The 27,884-nt window shown below is 36.7% G+C and overlaps 1 protein-coding gene across 2 annotated transcripts in view; it reads right to left on the bottom strand.

The window, feature by feature from the left end:
- CNTN5 (contactin 5) overlaps window positions 1–27,884 on the bottom strand; it is a 1,129,093-nt gene that overhangs the window by 18,420 nt on the left and 1,082,789 nt on the right. For both annotated transcript variants that reach the window (XM_070623012.1, XM_070623013.1), the window contains one exon: window positions 19,557–19,666. In XM_070623012.1, the coding sequence (XP_070479113.1) occupies window positions 19,557–19,666 (110 nt within the window). The remainder of the gene's footprint in view (window positions 1–19,556; window positions 19,667–27,884) is intronic.

Below are 27,884 nucleotides of genomic sequence, written 5' to 3'. Positions count from 1 at the left end.
TGGTAAGCATAGTAATGGAGTCATTATTTTTCCTTCTTTCTCCCCTTGTGGCAGCATTAATAAATGACTTGTTGTCTAACCATTAGCTTCATGGGAGTCAAGAAGCAGGGCACAGGTCCTAATTTTCTTGGTGCTAATCATAGCAAGCATGGTGGGACTCTGGAACTGGCGACAGTCACAAAGGCTGCCAGATCACAGAAGCTTTCTGAACATGGTGCCATCCTGATCATGGTGGCTTCCAAACCATGGCAATGGAGAGCACTTCTGGGACTGGTGGCTTCCTGCTTTTAGAAGACATCAGCATCTTCCTTTGTGGCTTGATCCTACAGTTTGGCTTTAATAGTCATTCTTGGAAGAGCACTCTGGAGTCTGTTAATTTAACTCAATAATTTTGTAAACCGTTTAATACCTATGATAGAACACTTATTACACTAGTCCCAGTAATTCAGTTCTTTGCAACTGAACCCTGCCTGATACATCTACACAGATTTCTAATCTATGTACTTTTGTAAAAGGCTAATAAGATGATCACATTCTTATTTCTCATCCCAGTCTCTTCACAGATTTGAACTGGAATACAGCTGAGTAACTGAACTTCGGAAATTGTTTGATTAAGTGGAATCCTCTAGCACTGTCTTTTATATGATACTGGCCTCATTATTCTCAATTCCAAAAACTAACTTATCTTGCTTAGTCTCTAAGCATATGTTTAACTGAAGAATTCCAAGTTATTTTTAAACTACAAAATTGGCTGAGATGTCGTTGGATGAACAAACACATATCTTTCCTTTCCAGTGATATATCTGATTTCCAGTTCTCTCTTTCAATTTTCTTTAATTGGTTAGATTATTTTAACTTAATTAAATGTATATATTTGAGGGAGTTGAGTGTGATTAAATTCAACAAATTACAGATTTTTATACAAATATAGATTTCAATACAAATTCTAGACTTCTAAATATTGAATGTTTAATGTTCTGATTAATAACCACAAAGTTAAACATCCTAAGTAAAAGGCAAAATGTTTTCTAAGTAATTGACTATAAGAAAAAGCAAATTCTAGTTGTACCATCTAAAACCTAGAGGGAAATCTAAAAAATCTACATATTACTTCTCTTTCTAGCATGTCAAAGAAAAAGAAGAACAGGAGGAGTTGTTACTTTCACAGTGAAATGATAATTATTTACCTTTTCTTTTGATGGGGAAGAAGGCAAAACAAAAAAAATAGATAAAAATATTTGGAGTGTAGCATAGTGCTTCTTTAGTGATCCTTAAACTGGAATTGTGGTAATAGAATATTCATGAGTCACACATACCTTCTAACGTTGAAATTTCCTCTTCATTCAATTTCTTTCCCCATCATTCAATTTCTATACTGATGACAGGTTTCATAACCCGTAAACTTTGAACTCTATATGAGATCACTTAAAATGAGGTTAAAAACATTAAAAAAGATATAAATGTCTAAAACTGGAAGGGTAGATAACCTACTGTTGTATCACTTCAGTTTTTTTGTGTGTGTATCGCTTTCAATATTTTTATTGCATTTGTTTTATACAATTATATACCTCTAATTTTATGTCCTATTTTTATTCCCTAACATGATAGTTACATATAAATATTTTTCCATTTTTAAGGTAATATTCTACCATATGCCTGGTATACCAAATATTATTGAACCATTGTTCTATTGTGGAACATTTGGGTAGCTTCTAACTTTTGCTCTTTTAATTAAAATGTTGCCATGACTTCATGTATATCGTTTTCCACATTTTGGATTAATTCCCCAGAATACAATCCTGCACAGGAGATTATAGGGTCTAAAGGTATGTAAATCTTAATGCTTTTTAATACAAAAGTGCCACACTGGTTTTCAAAGAGTTTGTACTGATTTTCATTTCCAATGAGGGCATATGAGTCTAAGAGATAGACCACACTATTGCAAGATCTGGGCAGATCATGGGTTTGGAGACAGAAGGCCGATATTTTAATCTTACTTTTGATATCTGTAACCTGCATATAATAGGACAAGTTACTTAACCACTGAACCTCTATACCCTTGTTTATAAAACAGGTAAAATACTTGTTAGCTCAGTTTTATGAATCATTTTTAGACAGCTCCCCTATTATCACTCAACTACTTGAACTATTCTGTTTCTTCAGGTTTTAATATTTCTGATTTTTATTATTTCTAAGTCTGTTTCCCACTTTTTGCTATATTGCTTTGTTTTGATTTTCTGATTTTGTCTTTTGAAATTATTTTTATTTAAAATTATAAGGATATGGAATATTATTAGTGGCAGGCAGGAAACACACATTCTGAGTTAGCCAATAGCTATAAGAATATAAATTTGAACCTAAATCTATAGGATAGCTCTTCTTAGTTGATCTCCCACTTTTTCCAAAGTTGATTCTCCAGGATTATAATAATTTTAACTGTGCAGATAGTATATTTGAATGTCTGGTGTGATGATTTTAAGATGTGCACATCACATACAATTCAGTTCCCTTACATGAAGTTACAGGATCTAGAACCCCGGATTGTGGCTGTGTACAGTCGATGGTTACTGAGGAAGACTGGCCCTGAGCTAACATCCGTGCCCATCCTCCTCTATTTTATATGTGGGACGCCTACCACGGCATGGTGTGCCAAGTGGTGCCATGTCCGCACCTGGGCTCCGAACCGGGGAACCTGGTGGAACGTGCGCACTTAACCGCTGCGCCACCTCACTGGCCCCAGTTGTTAACTTTTCACTATTTCTCAGTCTTCATTCAGTCATCTATATAATCATTGAAGAAGTTTTCCTAAATTTTATCTTCTCCTGTTCAATTTTTGTTACCTGTTAGATTTTAAAAATACGACTCTTTTCTCTGCTCCTGTATTCACTTATTTCTATATCTTTAATTGTACTCAATGATCACTGTTTATTCAATATTATACTCCCTGAATTTAACAAACACAGCTCTATTTTCTGCTGTTATTTAATGTTGCAAAAGAGAAATTTGATTTTTGCGCCATTCAAAGTAACATTCTTTCTGCTAGGGAGCTTAGAGTTTCTTTTTTCTTTTTTTAATAATCGAAATACATATTGAAATGTAAATATTTTACTAGGCCTTGAGTTCTTAAAAATTATTAATTCAATTATTCATTAAAAATTTTTTTTGAATATGTATTATTTACCAAGCCCTGTGCCCGCAGGCAACTGGGGATTAATGGGGAGTCAAAAAAGATGTAGCATAGGCGAAACACAGAGGAATTTCAGGGCAGTGAAACTATTCTATACAATACTACAATGGTGGTTACCTGACATTGTACATTTGTCAAAAGCCTTAGAATGTACAACACCAAGAGTGAACCCTAATTTAAACTCTGAACTTGGAGTGATAATGATGTGTCAATGGAGTTTTATTGATGGTAACAAATGAGCCACTCCGGTAGGAGATGTTGATAGTTGGGGAGGTGATAAGTGTGTGAGAACATGGAGTATGTGGTAACTTTCCCTACCTTCTGTTCAATTTTGCTTTGGACCTAAAAGTGCTCTTAAAAAATATTTTTTAATTATAAAAATTAATAGACAAAATAGACGTTAAATGATTAACCTTACAAACAGAAAATTGACAGGCTACCTGTTGCTAGAGATCAACACTGTGGGATAGGACTCCATGGAGACGCTGGTCAGGGAAGGCTTCACTAAGACAGGGACAGTTGAGCTTGGCAGAGAGAAAAGTAGGAGCTAAGCAGACAAAGAGGGAGGGAAGGCAGAGGAATGGTGTGCAGTCTGGAGAAGTGACGGGTGCATATGTGGGCCTGAAAAAAGTCCAGTTAGGCTGATGTGCAGGTTGAGGGTGAACGTCGCTCAATCTGATGCTAGAGAAAAAGGATGGAGCCAGATCTTGTAGCTGGCTGTGTTAAGGAGTTAGAAATGCCTGTAATACATTGAAGGATTTTAAGCAGGGGTAAGGGTGGGAGAGTATATGTGACAGGATCAAATCTGTGTTTTGAAAAGACACGTCCAGCAGTCTAAAGTTATTTTCATTTTTTAAAGTACATAAATCAGACCACTCCTTTGCTAAAAACCCTCCACAGTGTACTTAGAATCAATTCCAAATTCGTCTTTTATCTCACTTCACGTTGCTCGCCACCTTCCAGCAAAATGGACCTCAAACATTCCATCACATTCCCGATTTAGAGCCTTTGAATTTCTGGTGTCCTCTGCCTGGAAGGTCTTTTCGCAGTTCTTTTTCTCCAAATAGCGGTATACTTTTCATCCAAGTTTCAGCTTGACTGAGAAGCTTCCCTTGGCCACTTCTCTAAAGAAACCATCCCTCCTTTCATCACTCTCTTTTATATAATTCTGAGCTTTATTATTATTATTCCTTGTAATTATCACTATATGAAGTTATGCTAATTTATCAGTTTGTTCTTGATGCTGGCACCTGGAGGCACTCTAAAATTTGTCTTAGTGAATAAATGGTTGCAATATGGAGAACAGATTGGAAAGGGGCTAGAACAGATGCAGAAGAGCATTTAGGAGGCACCGCCAGGCGCTAGGTAAGGCATGAGAATAGCTAGACTAGGGTTGTAGGGGTGGGCATGAGACGGGTATGGAGTCAAGGAATATTTGGAAGATAAAATCAACAGACTTTGGTGATAGATGAGTTAAGGGCATGACAATGGATTTGCTAAGACTACTATTTCTGAGAACTCTCTGGGATTTCTGTATTTTAGATGTAGGGATATTTTTAGGTTACTTTGCTTTTGTATTGCTGCTTACTCTGGATTTTTTAATTTGTTGTCGTTATTGCTTTTGCTCCATCTATTCTGTCTTCTTGGCAAATATCTTCTTGTTTATGGACCAAATTTCTTTTGTCCTTCATGTCTGCCATCTTCTCTCTCACCTTAAAATAAAATTTCCTTGTTCATTTACTTTGCATTCTGGGATTACTTCTTGAGTTTGTATTCTGAAGCACTGGTTTAAATATTTAGAAGTACCAAATTTGCATTTTATTACTTCTAATGAATATTTTATTTTAGTTACTTTGGTTTTGATTTTATTGCATTCTTTTCATATCCTGGATTTCTCTTTAAATATAAAAGAAATATTCTCTTTTTGTTCACTGATGTCTAGAACCATACGTTTAAAATTTTTCTTCTGATTTACAAGGAAGTCTCTGATAGGGGAAGGAATTCATTCTGAACCTCTTCATTTGTTTCCTTCTTTTAAAGAGTTTTCTTCTGTTTAATCATCCTTCGCTCTTACCTAACTGATCTTTAATGGCATTCTGAAGGGAATTAAAGGTTTATTTGAATGGGGAGACTTTCATCTCTAGACTGTACCTCCAGATCAGTGGCCTATGCCGTGCAAGTAGATGCCAGGTTACTGGTTGTTAGTACAAGCCTCTGCTCATATTTCCCAAGCCAAACAAAGAGATCTACCCAGGCCTGAACTGAGAGACAAAGCTTCCTGTGCATGACTGCAGTTTGCTTCACTGAAGAAAAAGATAAAGGAGAAGGAGGCCAGAGGCTATTTCACTGCTTGCTTGAACCTAGAAAATGGGATTTTTGAGGCTGGGTCATTGCACAAAGATGAAAGGAAAGAAAAACCTGGAAAATACTACTAATAATTTTGTCTCATACTCCTCATTGTGATTACAATGAGGATTTCTCTCTTTTCTCATGGTTTCCTGGTTACTTTAACGGAAATTAAGAAACACTGGCTTTTTGGGCTTGCATTCAATTCACTGCCATTCCTGAATTCAAAAGTTGTAGCTCCTGTAAACTGAAGGTTAGAAGGCAGACATTTCAGTACTAGTCTGCTTTCTCTAGTAATTCCTCGCCGTGAGATAAATTTTGAAATACTATGACCTTTCCCTAATAATGCTTAAAGTGCCTTTTATGTTCTTCTTTTCTTATGTAACATCTAAGTTCAGCCGTGTCCTTTTACTGAACGTTTCAAAATCCATTATACGGGAAGCACATTTCCCAGGGAAGATGAATTGGTTTCAGTCAGGAAAGTCTCTGCTTGCCTCAGTTGAGTTGATCTCCAGCTTCCTAATCTCCTGAGTTTAGCACTAGGTATGGTTATTAAAGTGACTATTCACAATCAATACTCTGAGATACGCTGGCAGGCAGGATTATTAGATTGCATGCATATTAGTTGCTTTGTGCCCAGAGGTAATTTTACTATAAAGGATGCAATTTAATGAATCAAATAAGATAAATAAACAATGCTTAGTTAAACTTTTGAATATTTATGATGCAGTTCGGCAGTGATTAGAGGATACGAGGTGAGGAATTTTAAAATGCAGCAGGAACATAATAATGGATATAATTTACTGAATAAATTTGTATTTATTTTTCCTAGAAGCTGTCACTACTTTGTAAAGCAAACATACTAAGGAAGATTGGCTATAAATGTAATTGAATTTGTTCTTAATACATATAGTTCAGTTTGGTCTTTTACAAATGTTAGTTCCCGTCCCTTCCTCACCTTCTTTCTCAAATGTTTTAAAATACAGGATATTAAATAAAGACAATTCTGGGAGTATTTTAGTATAACTAATGTACTTAAATATGTTTTGCAAGATGAGCTGTAAACATAGTAGTCTCTTAATATATATGAATTAAATGAAAGAATAAACATTTTTATATGAAAGTTAACATTTTCAGATAGAAGAATTTTAATGTTTAAAAATTATTATATACTTAACTATATTATATGGTTTACTCTATGTAAGGTGCTAGGAATGCAGAGTTTTGGAGATGTATTGTTTTAATGTATACATTAGAAAAGCCAAAAAGCCAAAAATTAGTGACATATCGATCTTCAGGAGTTTGAAAAAGACCAGCATATTTTAAACCCAAATAAACTAGAAAGAAGGACATAATAGATAGGAGCAGTACTTAATGAACTGAAAAACAAAATATTAGAATAAAGAAAATAATAAAGCCAAAGTCAATTCTTTGAAAAGCCCAAATGATTTGTAAATCTCTTTTGATCAAGAGTGATCAAGAGAGAGAGACAGAAGATGGAGGAGAGGATATGCAAATTATTGCTAGAAAGGAAATAATACCACAGATGTTAGAGATATTTAAAAGGTAATGATAGTGGGGCTGGCCCCGTGGCCGAGTGGTTAAGTTCGCGCGCTCCGCTGCAGGCGGCCCAGTGTTTCGTTGGTTCGAATCCTGGGTGCGGACATGGCACTGCTCATCAAACCACGCTGAGGCAGCGTCCCACATGCCACAACTAGAAGGACCCACAACGAAATATACAACTATGTACCGGGGGGCTTTGGGGAGAAAAAAAAGGAGAAAAATGAAATCTTTAAAAAAAAAAGAATAAAACTTTAAAAAAAAAAAAAAATGGTAATGATAGAAATGGTGGCTGAGTTAAGTGGTCACGCAAATCCCATCCTAGATGAGAATTAAAAAATCTTGAGAAGCATCCAATAGCAGACAGAAGCTGAAGGGAGTTTACTCTTGAAAAGCTCAAGAGGCAACAGGTAAGTTTGTGGTTTTTGTATTTGACTAAGACTGTGGTTCCAGAAGACTGCAGCCTTACCAGCTGTAGCAAAGGATGGAGTTTGGGTACAAAGAGCAGCTGGAAAGCTAAGAGGGAGATTCAAAAGTAAGAGAACTAGAGAAATGATAAGACCCCACATCTGAGTATAAACTCTGTTCAAATTCTTGGGTGGCTGATGAACTATGCTTGCCCAGGGAGAAACACTGAGAGACCTGGTAAAAATGTTGGCAGCAGCCAAGAGAAATCTACCCTTAAAAGAGCTACGTTAGGTAGGATTGGTGAGTTTGATGCTTTTTAAACTGAGCATATTATTCAACCTGTGTACCCTCAGGAAGCAGAAAAGTGGCAATTTTTAAAAGCATATATTTTAGATATTTATTATGAAATATGTTCTGTGAAGTGATATAATGGCTGACATTTGCTTTTAAATAATACAGGAGGATTGATTAAATGCAGTTATATATAAAACTGATTGCTCGTTAGTTCATAATTGTTGAAGGTGAATGTTGAGTACATAGATTTTTAGTATACTTTTTTGTATATTTCACATTTGTTTAAATATTTCATAATACGAAGTTAAAGAAAAAATATAAATTAAAAACAAAGATTATAATTACAATAGAATCTAAAAATAAAATAGGGATAAATCTAAGAAAAGATTTGCAAGACCTGTATTGACAAAGATCAAAGAAGACGTAAAAAAGTAGAGGGATATACAATGATAATGGATTAGGGAATTTAATATTGCAAGTGGATAATTCTCCCAAAATGGTTCTATATAGTCAGCTCTATTCATAAAGGACCCAAACTGGAAACAACTCTAATGTCCATCAATGATAGAATGATAAATAAATTGTGAGATACTCATAAAATGTAGTTTAGAAGAAAGCATGTAACAATATGAATGAATCTCACCAATATAATGTTGAGTGAAAAATATAGGACATGAAAACCTCCATATGATTCCAAAAACTAGCAAAACCAATCAGAAGTCTGGATACCATTTTTTTTGAGGGGGGCAGTGAGAATAAGGATAGTGACCATAGGAGACATAAAGTGGGTCTCTGTTTTTAGTAAAGTTTTGTTTCATAACCTGGATTGTGTTACATGGGTATGTTTATTTTGTGGTAATTCATGGAGCTGTACATTTATGATTTGTGAACTTTTCTGTATGTAGATTTAAACAAAGTCTTGCCCATTTGAAAATAATTCTCAGCCATTTAGTAATCAGCAATTTGTCAATTAGTAACTGGCATTTTATAATGCTAAGTATGTTTTTGTTTTGCTTTTGTTTTTTTTTTTTTGCTGAGGAAGATTAGCCTTGAGCTGACATCTGTGTCAATCTTCCTCCACTTTATATGTGTGTTGCTGCAACAGCGTGGCTGACGAGTGGTGGAGGTCTGTGCCTGGGATCCAAACCCATGGACCTGAGCCACCAAAGAAGAGCACGCTGAACTTAACCACTACACCATGGGGCTGGCCCCTAAGGATGTCTTTTTTAAAGCTTCCTTTTTATTTTTGTGTTCAAGAAGTTTATAAAATCTCTCCATTTCTTAGTATAGAAAGCAAGCCCATGTCTGTATCTATCTGTTCAACACCCATTGAGTCAGTACCTCTAAGTCACAAGTACACTGTCAGGTGCTTCAGTAAAAACACAGCCCTCAAAAGAAAGAAGATTTTCTTGCAGTTTGGTAATTCTCAAATGAGTAATTCTAAGAGAATTTCAATAAAAATCTTCCAAGTGTTTGTAAAATTAAATGGGCCGATGTCTACATTTGTGATCCCATTCTTTGCATGGACGTTCTGTGTATACAAATAAGTGTTGTGTAATAGAGAGTGAAACTACAGATGAACACACAATGATCTCAGTACAGCTGGGTTTAGAAATGAGAAAACTCCTGTTTAGAGGTGGTACACTAAATTCACATTTGTGAAAAAATGGGAAATACTTCTGAATATGATAAAAAGATACCATCAACACTCTTTTGGTTCTATATGTGGGTAAAACAATATATTCAGGCAAATATTCTAATATTCTTGAAAATAAAATGGCTTTTGCAAAAATTTTAGTAGGAAAAAATTTAAAAAGTGATTTGGGTTAGAGAATGTCCTCCCTGAAGCAGTGTATCTAGAAGCAAATGAAACAGAAACACAGTCAACTGAGTGATTAATTGCTTTCTAAAAGAACTCTACAGGGTTGCCTTCCAATGAGACAGGAGAAGAAACAAGCGAAGCCACTGAAATGTTCCTTCTTCAATTTCCTTTTCATCTGCTGATTTTTGAAAGACATAAAATAGTTTTTAGTTAGCCTGCCAGTCTGTGAAAATAACCCAAGAAGGAAATCTAACGATAGCGACATGAAAGCTATTTCATTTAAATCAGAGTTCACAGAATTTCAAAAAAAAGAAGGGTAGAATTGCCATCTTATTTTCTTCTTACTGTTTAGTTCTTTATATTCTCACTTTTATATAGTCATAATGAAAAGCCAAAGAGAATCTGTAAAACAGCTGCTACCCACACACCGTATGGAAGATAAAACAGCCCTTGTTTTAGCCTTTTGGTGACTAGTTTCATTTTGCCTTCTTTTCCCCCTTTAATTTATATCTGAAATTCCATTTTTCACACACACACACACACACACACACACACACAGACATACCCTTCCACCTCAGGCTATACAAATTAAATGCAATCTGCCTGGTATGAGTTATTGTCAGACAACAGTGAGGCCCATTCATTTCTGTCTCCTGCTCTGATGATTAGAGTCAGATCCTAAAATAAAGAACAACAACAATCTTATCCATTCTCCTTTTAAGAAATCCCCACAACAACTTATTTTATAGATCAAAACACAATTGGTGTCTTTTCAGTGCAATCAATAAGTGGAAATGGCTTCAGTGACATGTCTAAAATGAACTTCTGAGTTAATATCCTCTGGAAGATCTAAAATAAACATGCGCAAATCCTGAACATAGCCCATGAAAAGGAGTTGCTAGAGGTGCCTTTTAGTGAGAAATGTAAAATGGGACAATTTGTTTTGTCTTTCGTTCCTCTTATAATAAGCACGGAAAAGTTCAGAATTGAAACCAGGACACTGTGTGCTTGTCCCCCTGTTACAAAAATACATGGTCGCTTATTGTTAAAATGATTCTAGCCGTTAAAAAGATAAAAATACAGTTAGTAGGACTCTTACAAAAAAAACACAATAAATACAAGTACCATAAACTTGGCAATCATGGGTGACTTTGTTCCACAGGCAGAATATACAACATAATATATTAAAAAAATTACGTCTAGTGAAAAAAATTACCTTTTTATTTTATTCAGTAAATTAAAATTTTCTTGATTAATTATTTTAGATAGGATAATTGAGGACATTTTAGGGACAGAAGTATATGTTCATACAAATAGAAACTTATTCCCATATAGGGCATTCACATGGGTTTATTCTCACAAATGTTTTTTCAGAGGATCAGGATGCTAAGGAATCCTGGGGTAGTCATAGACATGGGAATTGTATGGTTCCAATGTCTTCCTCTCTCTCTTTTATTAAATTTCCCATAAACATCCCTCAATATGAGATGGTGAACTTTTTGAGGTCATGGATTAGATCTTATTAATTTTTGCATTTCCACTGCCTAGCACAGGGCGTGATACTTAGCAAATGCTTTTTAAGTGAAGGAATAAAAAAAATGAATCATCCAACATTCCATTATCACATAGTTTCCTTCATCGTTCCTCCCTATCTGGGAATATCAGAGAAAAAATGATGAAATTTAGCCTTATCCTTTTTACTCCCCGTTCTTGCTAGACTGGCATCTCCTCTAATTTTGCATGCACATAAAAATCCTGATGTTCTCAGAAAAGTTTAAGAGGCTCTGCTCTAGGATTCAGGAATTACCATTCACAGGACACTTAACACTGGTGGGTTCATAAATCCCAAACTGAACCCAATAATTTACTTTCATGGGCCAATGACAGGGATGGTAATCCAGATGGGATAGTCATGGTTATTCATGAATCAAAGTCATTCAATAAATATAGGCCATTTTCAATTTTCAATCATGCTGCATGTCATAAGCTAGAAATTTCACATATCTCAATGTCAACGTGTTCTACGTTTAGTCTCTGCAACTATGAAATCTCAAGCTACTTCCATGTAAGTAACCAAAATTCTCAAATGGGTGATTCTAAGAGAATGCCAAAAAAATTGTTCAAATATTTGTAAAATACAATTTGATGGATTGATGTCTACATTTGTGATTTCATATTCTTTCTTATTTCCTCAGATGGTCATTTTTATGCAGCAATGCTAACTTGTAAGAGGCAGTCTTAAAAGTTGTTGAAAAAAAAGACCACCTTTTTTCTTTTTACAACAGAGTTCTAATTTAGCCTAATTGTGACATTTAGAAATGTCCATAGGTTGACTCACTTAGAAATTAAAAGGGATGATATTACTAAAATGCCCTGAAGCCCCTTTTCATTAAAGTCATTTTCTGGTGGGCTAGGGGCTGTCATCATTCTGACTCTATCTTTCCGTATAGTTATTCCTACCATCTCAATTGCCATGACCATTCTATTAGATAGAGCAATTAGTCAATTTAATAACAAAAATTAGTCAGTTTGATTTGAATTAATTGGTTAATGTATTCAAAAGTGTTAAGTTAGATGCAGATGAACATAGTATAAGTCAAATGCTTGGTTCATTATTTCTTTTTTCTTTAAAGATTGGCACCTGAGCTAACAACTTGCCAATCTTTCTTTTCCTTTTTTTTCCCTTTTTTTCCCCAAATCCCCCCAATAGACAGTTGTACACTTTTAATTGTGGGTCCTTCTAGTTGTGGCATGTGGGACACTGCCTCAACATGGCCTGATGAGTGATGCCATGTCCGCGCCCAGGATCCGAACCGGCGAAACCCTGGGCCACTGAAGTGGAGCGCGCTAACTTAACCCTTGGCCACGGGGCAGGCCCCTGGTTCATTATTTCTTAAAGCAATTACAATGAAATAGAGGCGTCCCTGTAAAAGACAAAATTGCCAAATGTAAGTGGATTATTGACAGATGACATCAGGGAAAGCCTTCTACCGAGATGCTTACTGCTGCCCTATAGGACTGGCCACATCGCTGAAAAGAATGCCAAGACCAGTCATCAAATGAAAGGAGCTACCAGGAGTTAGGTCAAGATCCTAGGTTAGGATTAAAACTAAAAACCAAAAAGAAAAGAAAGAAATTGAAATAGTCTCCCTTACTTGACTGTGAACTTCATAAGGGCAGGGACTCTGTCTATTTTACTCATTGTTTTACCCCATGCACTGCACCAAAGCACAGCAGGCATTCAGTAAATATTAGGTGAATAAAAAAATGAGTGAATAATAAATGATAAATGAGATTCAGATGAAACACACAGAAAGTCAGATCAGGGACAGACGAGATCCAAATTTGACTGCCAATCAAGGTCACAATCAGAGTCAGGCTACAAGTCAATTGAGGAGCAGTCAGCATGAGAACTGGCGAGGAAGAGCAGAATGATAAGGTCTTGGGTTGGGGGAGATCAGGTAAAGGATACAAGAGCCTTAAGGACTTTACTGCCCTTGATGATGTCTATCTTCTCCCTAAATGACAGTTGCTCAAGGGAGCCTCCCGTGATTAGCAGAAGAGAAAATACAAAGATTTCAGAGTCAAAGGAACCACATATATGTTCATGTTTGTTTATTTATTAAGGAGAATGCATTGAGGTGTTATCATTAGTTAATACCACACTATGTATTCCAGAGATGCAGTCTGTCAATATCACCATGGCAGGTGAGCACGTGCTTGACAGGAACCATATCTGAGAAGGAAATAAATCTGTGCATACGACTTCAGAAATGATTCCTTATTTCTCATTTACCTCTCTTATTATTCTTGGTATATCTAGGGAAATTTCCCATATAAAAGTCCCACCCTGACTTTTAACTGCTTTTGTCTGAGGCTGAAAGAGTTTTCTGCAGTGGTTAGTTAGACTCACTTATAACCTTTGACTGGTACGAAAACACTCCAGATGTGGAGTTTGCCTCTTAACCATTTCTGATAATGACATGGGAGAGTTGTGATTCTCATGTCTATGAAAACATCTTGGTATCCTGACAAGAGACTGACTAGTCATCTCATCCTGAGAAGATGATTCCACAGCAGAAAAGGTTTGCTGGGCAGAGAGCTCTGAATTGAGTTTCTCTCTTCCCCAACTGTTGCCACCAATCAGTATTTAGATAGTAGTAGTATTCTTAGGGGTATTGGAGGTCTACAACCTAAAGACACAGGGGGATATTGATTATTTATTTGATTATGGAAGTTTTCCGAAGATCACCAGTAGTGTCTAAATCCAATAGGTCCTTTTCTGCCTTGATCTCTCAGCAGCTGTAAACATAACTGACCATATCCTTCTTTTTGATCAGCTCTTTCAGTTTCTTTGATATCTCATACCTGGCTTTCCTTCTACCAAACTGATCCCTCCTTGCCAGTCTCCTTGCTGATTCTTCCTCTTCAGCTGAACTTCTAAATGCTGAATGTGCCTCCTTTCCTCTTCTCTCCTCTGGAAAGTTTGTCCTTAGGTGCTTTCATCTCATAGCATGGCTTTAAACACCACCTCTGTGACTGCCAGCTTCATGTCTTCAGCCCTGATCTCTTAATTATACCCCAAACTCACAAATCCTATTGCTTATCTGACTTATCCTCTTAGATTTCTAATAGGCATCTCAAATTTAATTCAGCCAAAACAGAACTCTTTACTTCCCACCTTCAAATCTGTTCTTTGTCCAGTTTTCCCCATTTTTTAGGCTGGTGGTAAATGGCACTACCATTTGTCCGTTTGACCAAAGCAGTGGTTGTAGATGTCAACATTTGCCTTCCTTCCACATCTGATCAGTCAGCAAATCCTCCCAGACTTGCCTCTGAAATACGTCTGCTTCTCTCCTCCACTGCTATGACCTTAGTCTGAGTCACCATCGCTTTTTGCTTGGATTTTTGCAATAACCTCCTAGCTTCTACTCCTGAATTTTCTCCCCAACTTTCATTCTTCTCATAAGAGTGATCAGTAATGTTTAAAAAAACATGTAAATCAGACACTGTCACTCCCCTCCTTAAATTGCTCCAATGGCTTTCCATTGCATTTGAAATAAAATACAAACTCTTTCCATAATCCATACATCCCGACATAATCTTGTCTCTGCCCACCTAACTGTCTGACTACTTTTAATTCCACTCACACCACTGCTCACTAAGGTCCAGTTGCTCGACTTCCTTCTGCTCCTTAAAGGAAACGAGTTTGTTCTACCTTTGAACTTTCATATGGATTGTTATTTAAGTCTATTTTACTCACTTGTTTGCTTGTTTATTTTTTAATTTGTCTTCCCTTATTAGGGTGCAACATTCATAAAAGCAGAACTTTTTCTATATTATTCACACATTTTAATTCAGGAAACATAAGAGAGGTAGTCAGAAACACTGTTTCTGCTATTTTCCAAATGGCACATAGTGATTATAGTAGCTAGCTCTTTCAGATATTACAGATGAAGCCATAATTATGGCTAGAAAAATGACTCATAGGACTGATATGACAAGTACATAAAATTTGAAACCAATCTTCTTGGCCTCAGTGACCAAAAAAAAAAAAAAAAAAAAAACTTCTTTTAGTGTGACTCTGCTTGGAATTCTACCATTAGTAAATACAGCTAGGATTATGGGTGGGGTAGAATTGAGGAGGGGGGCTGGCCCCGTGGCCGGGTGGTTAGGTTCGCGCGCTCCGCTGCAGGCGGCCCAGTGTTTCGTTGGTTCGAATCCTGGGCGCGGACATGGCACTGCTCGTCAGACCACGCTGAGGCAGCGTCCCACATGCCACAACTAGAAGAACCCACAACGAAGAATACACAACTATGTACCGGGGGGCTTTGGGGAGAAAAATGAAAAAATAAAATCTTTAAAAAAAAAAAAAAAAAGAATTGAGGAGGGAGACAGCGGTGAGTTAAAATCTTAAGCTCTAGGGAGTTACTACACTTTAGTAATATTTAGTTGAGGAGAACTTTTATTAAGTGGAAAAAAGGAAAAAAGGTGAGGAGAAGATAAGAGTAGTAAGTTCCAGAGTGGGAAAGGTGAAGGGTGGAGGTAGAGCTGTCCGTAAAGAGAGAAAGAGCGCAGGAAAGAAGGGGTGAGAATGAGATGCTGATACACTTTACTTACATCACATTTGTTTTTAAATCTACATGCAACTATCCAGTTATGAGATAGTATAAATTAAAAATAACCTTTGCTGACTGTATTTTACTTAAAATAACAGTTAATGTCATATTTGGCCACTGACGTATGGAAAGTTTAATTATTTTCTGATTATAAAAAGCATACATTTAATTTTCCCATTAACAAGATATTGGATTTTTTTGGTAACAAGATGCTATATTTTTAAAACTATAATTTATAAGGCACTATAAAATAGTATAAATGTTGCTTTGTCCATGGATTCTGTCCTGTTTGTATGTATAAAACCAGTAGTCAGAATTTGTGTTGATTTATTTTAATTAAAAAATGTGTTGATTGTTTCAGAATTTGATTCATTCCTATTAATGTTATAGCCTTAAGGATTTTCTATTTTTGCTTGTGATAAGTTGTCATTTTTAATGAAATAGATTTAGAAAAATGTTGTGATCTGACACTCTTGAGTGTCACTCTTGAGTGATCTTGATCTTGATCTCAAGTCAAGCGTTGATCACCAGCCTTCCAAAAAACCCCTTTCACCGAGGTCACCAGGGTCTCTGCATTGCCATATCCATTGCACAATCTCAGGCCTCATTTTCTGAATTTCTGAGCAACATTTGACTCAGTAAACCACTACCTTTTAAAATTATTCTCTTGGCTTCTGAATTTCTTCCGTGTCTCTCTTAGTTTCTTTGATCAGATCCTCTTCCTTTCTTGAGTTTCAAATGGTGAGGCACCATCGGGCTCAATTCTTAGACATTTTCTTTATTAACACTCAGTGATCTCAGCCAGCACATGCATAAAAACCATTTATATACTCATGATTCCTCAGAGTGATAGCTCCATCTTTAACCATCTTTATCTTAACACAAGACCTACTTGACAATTGTTTTTGGATAAGAAGACATAAAATTTAACACATCTAAATGAGAATCCTGATTTTTTTTCTCTAAAACCTGGTCTTCTCTCTGAGTTCCTTATCTATGTGAATGACAATACCATTCACCCAGTTTCTTGGGTCAAAAAGCTCTGGAATATCTTTGACTCCTCTCTTTTTCACAGTCCACATCCAATTCATTGTCAAATCCTGTCAGACCTCCATTCAAAATATATCTTAAAAGACCCACTTTTCATCAACTCCACTGTGACTGCTCTACTAGAAAGCAACTTCATTATCACCTAGGTTGAAATGACTGCCTCTCCATTGTTCTCCCTGTGGTCCTCTCTAGAGTCTATTCTCCCCCATGTAGACTGAGAGAGGCTTTAAAAGTATAAGTAAATCCCGATTTGACTCTCCCTGTTCTAAATCCCTTAATGGCTTCTGCTCATACTTAAGATAAAATCCAAACTCCTTTCCACAGATCATAAGACCCCATATATGTCCTGGCGATCTTTTCATCATCCTGTTGTTCACCGCTGTCTGGCCCAAATTGCTCCCTTCCTGTAGTTTGAACAAGGCCACATGCTCTTACTTCAGAGCCTTTAGCTTTGCTGTTCCCTCTGCCTCTCTCTCTCTGACAGTTCATGTTTTTACTCAAATGTCACAACCCCAGAAAGGGTGACTTCTCAAATTGCTATAAATAGCAGACTCCCTCGCTATCTTCTGGTCCAGTTTTATTTTTCTACACAGCATTTGTCATCAATTGAAATTTTGTCATCACTTATTTGTTAATTTGTTTGTTTGCCTTCCCTGCTACAATAGAAGCTTCATGAGGACAGGGACTTTATTTTGCTCATTGTTTCATCCCTAGCATCTAGCTCAGTGTCTGGTACTTAGTAGGCCTTCAATAAATATTTGTTGAATGAATGAATAAATGATTTATATTTAGGAAGAGAAGAATTGTGCACAAATCTCAATCTTATGTGATCTCCACAGGACCTCATAGAAAACTGTTATTACAGGTGATTCATGCTGGGAATGTGAATGTCATACTTTAGGGCAGGCAGACAAAAGGTTGAGGGTGACTGGCTGTGTGAGAGGGGCACCACTTGGAGATGTAAGAGCCTGGATCCTCACTTTTCTGTATACCAGAATATACTTTGTGGCTTTCTAGAAGTACGCACACCAGATGTTCTACTTCAGAGGTCTAGGTGGACGTGTACTTAGGTAGTTGTTTTGGGCTGGGTTCCCTAGAAGCAGAGCTTAAGACAGGGATTTGAGTGTATGTGATTTATCTTGAGAGTACTTGCAGGTAAATCTGCAGGAAGGGAGGAAAGGAGGCTGGGGAAGGAGAGGGAGCAGAGCAAGAGTGTGGTCCCAGGTAATCTAGCCTTGGCCTGCTGCATGCAGCAAAGGCTCTGGATCATAAACTGCACCATAAAGTTGCCTTCCACCTTGAGGCAAGGGACCAGTGTCAGCCAGTGTCGCTTAGTGTCAGTCAGTCATTGGCCTTGAGTTGCCTGATTGTAGGAGGTAACTTTACAGATAGAGCAGTACTCGCGGCGGGGGTCAATTCTTCAGAGGAGAAGCTGAGAACCCTTAGAAGCCGACACTCACGGCAGTTGGGGGATGGTGCACTGGCCCAGCGAAGGCAAGTTGGGAGGGCCACCCTAGTGTTTTCTACAGTGATATCAGCAGGGGCCGATTGTGAAGCACAGCTATTCAGCCATTCAACAAATATTTATTGCAGCTTTCATGGGCCAAGTACTACCAGTCTCAGGATTTGTTGGTGGACAGACAAGGTCCTTGTAGCATGGATAGGGAGAAAAAGAGATTTTATAAAATAAACATGCAATCATGGATGATACATACTGAATTGTCACCAAATAATGAATTGAAGCATGATTGTATAAATAAGTTCATTATATTGTATAGATAATGGTTTCCTATAAATGGTCCTTGCTATAACTCTTAGAAAGATTGTATAAACTCTTCATCACATAATCATTATGTAATGCTAGTGGTATATTGATCAAATAGTTCTCAGGAATTTGAAAGCTCAACTAGAATAAAGAAATATTTGTCTTCCTATCCTGGAAATGATGTTGGTGTACAAGTCCTACACTTGATCATTATTCAAAAATGAAGAAGATTTTCTCTTCACGGGAATTGAAATATAGGAAAGTAAGAATTAGAAAGTTTAAAGGCGACTAAGGTCTTGGGTTGGATGTTAATTCTTTTTTGTCTTTTATAAATAACCCCCCTAATTCCTATCCCTAACTGGCAAAGTCAAGAACAAGAGTTGTAGGAGAATTAGGGGTCTTGTTTTTGTGGAATATTCAAGTTCACAGACTGTCCACTATCCTCTAGTCCACGTGGAGGCTAAAATTTCATTGAAGCCAATGAATTGTTGCGAAATGTTCAGTATTATAAGGCTGGCATAACTGTGTTTAAAAATAGCAAAATTTACGGGTCAAAAAATTCATTTGAGTAAATAGATACAATGACTAAGTTCCAATCAAATTTGAGAAGTTAGTATAGGAGGTAAGATCTGTCAAGAGAGTCTAGAATGAATACTTACTTTATACATTAAATTATTAGAGGGAAATACACAAAAACATTTTAATCACCAATAAACTGGATACCAGTAAATATCTACCTATAGCTCCTGATTTTTGTCCAAAGGTCTATCTTCATCTCTTTTTAAAAAATCTTTGCATGGTGCTATGGAAACTACTACACTGAAAAATAAGCCAGCTAATGAGCAACATAATACATGTCAGTAAAATAGTATATTTCTTACTGTCTTTACCAGAGCAAAATTTCAAAGGAATATAATTCTGTTGATGTGTCACCAAACCATCTCTTTAGAAGAATGCAACACCAGCAGAAATAACAAAGATTATTTTCAATAATTCTGTTCATACCTCAAATCCCTGTGGTCTTCCTAGACTCTCTTTAATATGTTTCCATGCAACAAGAATCTCTGAAACAGACACACTCGTAGCCTTGACATCTGTGGGAGCAGCACTGGGTTCTGTATGAAGGAAAATGGAAATAATAAGCCGCGATGGTAACGAGTTACGTCTGTCAAAGCATTGCACCTGAATATGTCAGGTGTTACTTCCTTCTACTTTACTTCTGAAATGAAGCACTGTGGTAGCTATGAAAAACACAACAAGATAAAAAAGATGATCTTTTGGATTTCTATATTTGAGTCAAGTCTCATGAATACCTTACCAACGACACATGGCAAATCCAGCAAGACAAAGAAAGAAGATATTTATCCTTGGATGAACTAGGACGTTTCTGGAGAAGTTAATTTGTCTGACTTCAATTGTCTGCCAGTCTACCACAGTGATCAAAAGAATGGACTGGGGAGTGAGCCTCGGCTCTTTTTGTTTCCGCTGTTGTTTTTTGCCTTGAAAAAATTTATTTATTTATTTACTTTTAGGAAAGTTGCTTCACCCCTTTCTAAGCCCCAGTCCCCTCATGGATAATATGAGCATAATAAGAATACTTATCTTATAGATTTTTAAGGTTAGTTTTAATTGGAAAAACACATATAAAATATTTAGCACAATGCTGGCACTTGACATTCATTCACCAAATATCACTTATCATTATTATTTTACTTTATTTGTTATCCTATGCAGGCACAAATAATCTAAATTTCATAAGTTTTTTTTTGTTCCAATCACAAAGTTACATTTCCATGACTGTATAAGGAATATGTTATGAATCATGATATTTAAAAGGCATGTGTTGACTTTTAAGACAGGTATGGACTGAAAAAGCAAGTCCCCGAAGGTCTTGGTGCTATTGCTCAAAACCACCTTTTCATTTGTTCCCATGCTCAGTGACCTTTCTCACTAGTTTTTTCAAATACACCATGTCTGCCTGGCATCCATCAAGAGGTACACTTTATTTGAGGTCACGCTCTATGTGAGGAACAAAATATTTCCAACTTTGACATTGCTGAATCATAAATACTGTGTCACAAACACACGTTCAATGAAATGGCAGAATAAAGGCCATATCTTAGTTCAAAGAGTTCTGTACAAAGTCGATTTATAAAACCCCTCCCCATAAAAATTGTAGAAACTTTGATACTAAGCCCAAATCACTGGTAAGAGTTCAGAGTAATCTGTTGAAAATGTTTTTTTTTCGATTCAGGGAACCATATGGCAAAGACGGAGTTCTAAATAAGATTTTTAAAACTTATTTTTAGAGATATTAAAGGAATTATAACCATTTTCTGAGATCTTTCCATTTCTTATGAAGGGTGGTCACACATCTATCCCAAAAGCCTTGGTCTATTATTAATTGAAAAATATCAGTCAAAAACATCTACCCTTGTTACTGTAAAAAAGCCCACATAAGACTTTTTCAAAGGTACATGTTTGGACTGAGCAATGATTTTCTTTTGATAAAGCTTTCATTAAAATCACACGCTATCATTGTGTTAACTCAAAGTGCTGTGGCAAATTCACATTAATCTTTACACAGAAGCTGATATTAATTCCAACCATAGTATAAATTGTAATTTCTCCTTCTGCCACCCTTTGAATATCTTTTAGTATTTTCTTTTGCTCAGTGGTTTCCCTCACCTCACTTTCCAACTCGTTATTATTTGCGCATCTACCCAATTTAAAAAAAAAATTCTGGGAAAAGCTTCTACTTCTGTTTCATTTTAGAAATCTGATCAGCAGACCTGCAACAACAAAATTTTTTTCATTGCTATTTAATAGGAGGTAAAATTCTTGAGTTTGCAAGTAAATGAAAGTAACTACTGATGTTCTTCAGGTGTGTGCAACCTGATCTCCAGGATTTACAATATGATTTATTTCAGCAGGAGCCACACTTTGAATATCATTTGCTATCTGGGAGCACTTTTGCTTTTTTTAAAAAATGAATGCATTCCAGAGATTTGTGTGTGCCAAATTGTGTGCCAAATGCCTCCTTTCAGTTTTGATATTATTGAAGCAATTATATCTTTGTCAAAGAAGATTGCAAGGGGATAAATGATTTCAGCAACACAAAATATGTGGTTGGATGCCAGACTTTCTCTCTCTTTTTATCCCTAGAGAAAGAAATTATTTCTCTATCAGCTTTTTGTAGGTCTACACAAGTCTAAATACATCTCAAGTAGAAATAAGTTAAAAAAAAGAGAGTGGTGGCCCGGTGGTGTAGCAGTTAAGTTCATGTGCTCGGCTTCAACAGCCCAGGGTTCGCTGGTTCGGATCCTGGGCACAGACCTAACACAGTTCATCAAGGCATGCTAAGGTGGTGTCCCACAGAGAACTAGAAGGATGTGAAACTAGTATACACAACTACGTACTGGGGCTTCGGAGAGAAAAAAAAAAAAAAGGAAGATTGGCAACAGATGTTAGCTCAGGGCTAATCTTAAAAAAAAAAAAGCCAAAAATGTTCAGAAATCTACTTCATAGACAAACATCTTAACTTCTGTTTAAAAGCGCTGAGGATTTTAAATCAAGGTCGACCCAAGGTAGCATTTCACAGTTGCATTCTTGGAGGCTGCACATTATAGTGGCATCTAATTGAAAGAGGGTAAATGAATCAAGCAAGAACTGAAGTGCCATTTTTTATTGGTTTCACCTTCTGGATGTAAATAGTATCAGAAATAGACCCATGCTGACCAGAATTGAAAATTCCAGCATGTAAGAAAAGCGACCTTAGTTGGTTTATTTCCAGAAGTTTCAGTAGGTACTGTTTATAGATGAGTGAACATTTTCATGTAGATCAAAAAGTTGGTCTGCAGGCAAGAGTAACTGACTGGATCACAGAATATCTCGTTTGGATTGGAACTAGCTGTTCTCTTTTGACATCCCAACTCAGTGGTGGAAGGTCACAACTAGAAAGAATTTTAGAAAGTCATTTGGATCAAGCTCCCAAATGGATGACCAGTGTGTCTTCAGTCATGTTTTGTTTGCCCACATAATATATTAAATTAGTTTGTTCCAATATTTCATATAAAAATAAGAATTTCTGACTTTTCTTGGGAAAAAAAGAATGATACCAACTCTGAAGTCTTGAGTGTTGGTAGATGAGAATTAGCAGTTGGCCCCATTAGTCAGAGCGTAGGCATTTCAGTTTGCCGGAGTCCCTACCACTTTCTGTGGTCTCACACTGGAACTGCTTCACATATTTATATGTCTTACCTGATATCTACAGGCTGTTGACTTATAGACCTATTTTTTAAATCCATGACCTCATTTTGCAGATGAAAAAAGTGACATATATAAAAGTGGATTTATCAAGACTGCTTCTGGCTCTGAAGAGCCCAACCTAGAACTCAGGTCTCAAGGGCTCTTTCCTGTGTTGTTTTTAAATTGGCACCAAGAAAGTGCTGTCTCATTCTCCATCTCTTAGAGCCAGTTTTGGGGTATACAAGAGATTTTACAGGGGATATATATAATTCACTCTCTTGCTGCTCAATTACCTCCAAATAACTGACAGAGGAACAGATGGAATAAGATTAAAAACAAAGAAACAAACAAATAAAAAAACCCAAAATAGATGGAAGGAGTAACCAAAGGTAATAATCACCATTTATTGAGAGTTTGCTATGTGCCAAGCCCTAATCAAAATTCTTTATACGTATTAATTAATCCTCCTATCAACCCTACTATCACTATCATCATTTTTCAGATGAGAAAATCAAGGTTAAGCAACTTATCCAATGTCACACAGCAGCTAGGGAGTGGCGAGAAGGCAGTCAGGCCCTAATTACCATGCTATTCTGCTTCTGAGCACATATCTGTGTTTAGACGTCTGGTGCTTTCTCCTTGCTCTCACCCTCTCTTTTCCTTGCCCCACCATACCTAACTTTTTTCAAGAATATTGATGTTGGAATTTTCACTTGGGCTCTCTACTCTAAAGTTTACCAGAAACCACCTAGATCCTCCTCATCTCCTATTTAACTCCACTAAAGCCTTACTATCAACTCCTTTTATTCCTATTTCATGGAATTTTTGAGACTTTTGTACTGCAGCTGCACTGCTCCTCATAGATCCTGTCATATTCAGGCTTCTCTAAAACTCTCCTGATCTGTAAAACACAGCATGTTTCCTGTCACTCTCACTTCTATTACACTCAGGTAATTTGATGAAAATTCAGGGACTTATTTCCGAGACTGGATAAGTGTTATGTCTAATAGACTCAAAGACTTAAAAAGATCTCTTTTTTCTTTTACTTATGATGATATTAATTAGACCATGGCTAACTCCTTTACTCCAATCGTAGAATATGAAGTGGACAGACTGATAGATTTCAGTTTCTGTTAGATTAAAAATTTTGAACAGCATTACCATGTTCATGAATTTAGATGATACATTTGTATGAAGTGACCTAGCAGCTGGAGTTCTCCAAATAATATGGGGGGATGTGCTTGTAATATTGATTATACATCTGACTTCCCAGGAGGGTGAGCAATAGCATTAATCAAGGGAGAGTTTAATAAACTCCTTGGGAGAAGGGTTATGGTTTCATTATTTAAAAATTCAGTGAAGACAGCTGTAGTTGAACTTTTACAGGCACTAATCCAAATGGATCATCTGGCAAAGACAGGAAATTATTCCTTGTATTTTACAACTAATATGCCAATTTATTAATTTTCGAGTTCACATAAATCCCAGTGAGCTCCGTTTCAGCTAAGGACTGATCTGGAGAGTAACACCTCATGAATGTCAGCTTTTAATTTGAGCTGTGGTAGCTCCATTTGCAAGGGGATAATTGCTTATCATTTTCTGCAAACGAGGAGAGGCTTTTTGGTTTTAATAAAAATAAAAGCAGCAAAAGCCAAAAAAACGCTGGAAACGGCTAAAACACATTGCAAGTAAACAAATCTTTCAACCTATAATTAATCTATATTGAATTTCCCTCTATTTTTCTATGAGATGTAATTGAATGCTCAGGTTCTTTCCCCTTCCAAAGCTATAGTAACAAGAATTAAGTGGAAAATGGATATAAGTTTGACTAATAAGTAATTCTAGAAATATGGAAGCGAAAGCTGATTTGATTTTTCATCTTGAAAAGAATCACCTTTTATCATTTCTACCATGTACTTTAAAATCACTTATGTTGGAAGTTTGCTATTCTTTAAAAAAATTAGAATTGTTTCCAAAATGAGGGTATTGTATAGGATCAGACCATACTCTAGAGATCTGAAGCCAATCAGGGTTAGCATGCACATAATGCTTATTTGGTTCAAAGGGTATAGATAATTGATATATGTGCAGGGTGCATGGAAGTCCCAGCAGGCAAATATCTCCTTCCAGGCTTATGTCAGACGCTGCTTGGCACTGACAGAGTCATTTCAGGGTTACTTCTGTTGTGGAAACTGAAAGTTTTCAAAGGCTCAAAGGTGTTGGCAGAAAAACTGCTTGGAGCTTTTCTGCCCTGCTTTTCTAGAACGACAGTCAACCTCAGAGTCGCAAAAGTCAAGGTCATTTCCCTAGTGATTTGCTATGTATCAATATTTGTAAAGGATGAATTCTTTTAATAACAGATCACATTCAAGGTTTTCCCTACAACGGTTTAATTCTCACTTGCATTCCACTAGACTTGCTTGAGAGGAAATGAAGAAGAGGATGTGGGGAATGTACATAAGCACTCATGGAAGTGTGTTGTGGATGTGAATGTCAGCACCATGCATGTGCCAGTGGGAAATGAGAAGTAGTACTGGAAGGGGGGCCTTAGAGTCTTTGTGTGTGCTGCCCTCCAAACAACATGGATTCTGGTGCCTGCATTTGATACAGCATCTGGCATGTTTTCCTTCATGGCTTCGTGTCAGCTGTGAAAAGATGGCTTCTCCATGGTACTCTAGGTATATAGCTAGTATTTTTGATATGAAGAGGAAGAACTGGGCCCCCAAATAAAGATAGAAAGCCAGCCCCACTCCTCTGGTTCATTATTTTATCTAAGAATACAGAGGGATTTTTGAGACAGTAAACAGGTGGACTAGGTTAATGGAAGAACAAAGAAATGGAATTTATCTTATGGAGAAAGACAGTCTCAGTCAGATCAGTTGGGCTTTGGACAAGGGTCTGATGATAAACACACAATGTGAATCTGTAGGAATGTCCACGGGCATAGAGGAGAGGAACCTGAACTGATGTGAGTACAATATAATATTTTATCAGCTTATTACAGGCCTTGACTCTTTTTTTTTTTTTTTGAGGAAGATTAGCCCTGAACTAACATCTGCTGCCAATCCTCCTCTTTTTGCTGAGAAAGACTGGCCCTGAGCTAACATCCATGCCCATCTTCCTCTACTTTATATGTTGGATGCCTGCTAGGAGCATGGCTTGCCTAGTGGTTTCATGTCTGCACCAGGGATCTGAACCGGTGAACCCCGGGCCACCAAAGTGGAACGTGCATACTTAACCGCTATGCCACCGGGCTGGCTCCGGCCTTGACTCTTTTTAAAAATGATTCAATCTTGAAAATGTTCACTCCTTTTCAAGTAAAGCAATTTGCCAAGTGACTAAAAAGGGATGTTGATTTCCCTCTTTTGATTATATAGCAAAAGTTCATGTATTATTCCTGCCTATTCTGGAACAATTAAACTTTAAAAGACTATTTCAGAATATAGAATAAATTGACAAAATTTCAGTTTTAGATTTTTAATGGCTTCCGGAGACGTTCTAGTTTTTATTTAGACTGTTTATTTAGTCTATGTATCTAGACTTTTATTTTTAAAGTGGCGGAAGGTAAGGGTCAGAGAAGTAAATAAACTGCCCAAGATCTTACGGTTCATGTGAGCAGGTTGGAACTCACGCTCTGCTCACTCCAGCAAATGCTCTTCCTTTCCATTGTCCAGCTTTTCCTAGTTGACACAATTTAATATGCTAAACTTTACTCATATTTACACATAAAGCTCCAAATTAGTAAATTTAATTAGTGAGCCAATGACAAATATGCATTTGAGTTTTGCTGTCAGAACAAAGGCAGACTCTGTCCAGTTTTAATTTGCTTGTTATCTCTCATATTTCAGCCTACTAAAATAAATGAAGTGTTACTATGAAATATGTTACAGCAACAAGCTCTGTGTCTTTGAAAGAAAATATGCATATTTCCTATCTAGCTTGAAAGAGAAATCTCCAAAGGCAAGCCATTTCAAGTCTAAGGAAACAGTATAAACAACCCATGGTGGTTGCTGTAATTTAATTTCAAAGCAAAGGTTGACAAAGAACATGCAAATCTGGATTTCTTAAAGGCAGTCCTGGTATTACCACACAAAGCATGTTCACAAACCTCTCCAGTTCATCTCTTGTGACCTTTGGGGCTCTGTGCTTGCGAATTAAGTTGAAGAAATTTTAAAGCAACAAGAATATGCACATCTTGAATAAAACATATACTTCAAAATAGCTTTTTGGAGAAACAAATAATAAAAAGTATTGTTATTATATACAATAATATAATACAATAACAAAATATTATTATTATATACATTCCTGATGAGACAGTATAAGATAGGGGTTAAAAGCATGAACTTTGTAGTCCTATAGACCTGGATTCAAATCCCAGCTCTGTCACCCACTATAGTTACTTACAACTCTGGCATATACTGGAATGAATTTAAGCATGTTACTTAACCTCTCTGAGCCTTAGTTTCCTGAACAGTAGATTGGGGCTTGAGATTCTACCCTCATATTTGGTTGAAGGATTAACATAAGTAATACGGTACTCTGGTTATATCTGAAAACACATCAGAAACTTGAGATGCTAAGTTCATGAATACCTTATCAGAACAACTATGACTCCTTTTTATTAGTAGATTCTTCACTTTCCTGGTCATTCTTTATCTTTTCTTTCTTTCTTTCTTTCTTTTTTTTTTTTGGTGAGGAAGATTGGTCCTGAGCAAACTGTTGCCAATCTTCCTCTTTTTGCATCAGGAAGATTGTCACTGAGCTAACATCTATGCCAATCTTCCTCTATTTTGTATGTAGGATGCCACTACAGCATGGCTTGATGAATGGGTGTGTAGGTCCACACCCAGGGTACAAACCCATGAACCCCTGGCAGCTGAAGTGGAATGCACAAACTTAAACTCCATGCCACTGGGGGGGGACTCCTTCCTGCTCATTCTTATACTAGGATAAACTTTCTGCTTCTGCTTCAAAATTTGGCTCTATATTACAAAAATACAAGGCAATGTGTTGAAAAACTGCATCTTACATAAATCAAATACCACCTTTGTGCTTCAATATGCAAATGACATTATTTATCTC

Source organism: Equus przewalskii, chromosome 6 (assembly GCF_037783145.1).
Source record: "Equus przewalskii isolate Varuska chromosome 6, EquPr2, whole genome shotgun sequence".
Taxonomy (NCBI): Eukaryota; Metazoa; Chordata; class Mammalia; order Perissodactyla; family Equidae; genus Equus; species Equus przewalskii.
The sequence above is the reverse complement of the archived record's forward strand: the minus strand, read 5'-3'. Positions and strand labels throughout refer to the sequence as shown.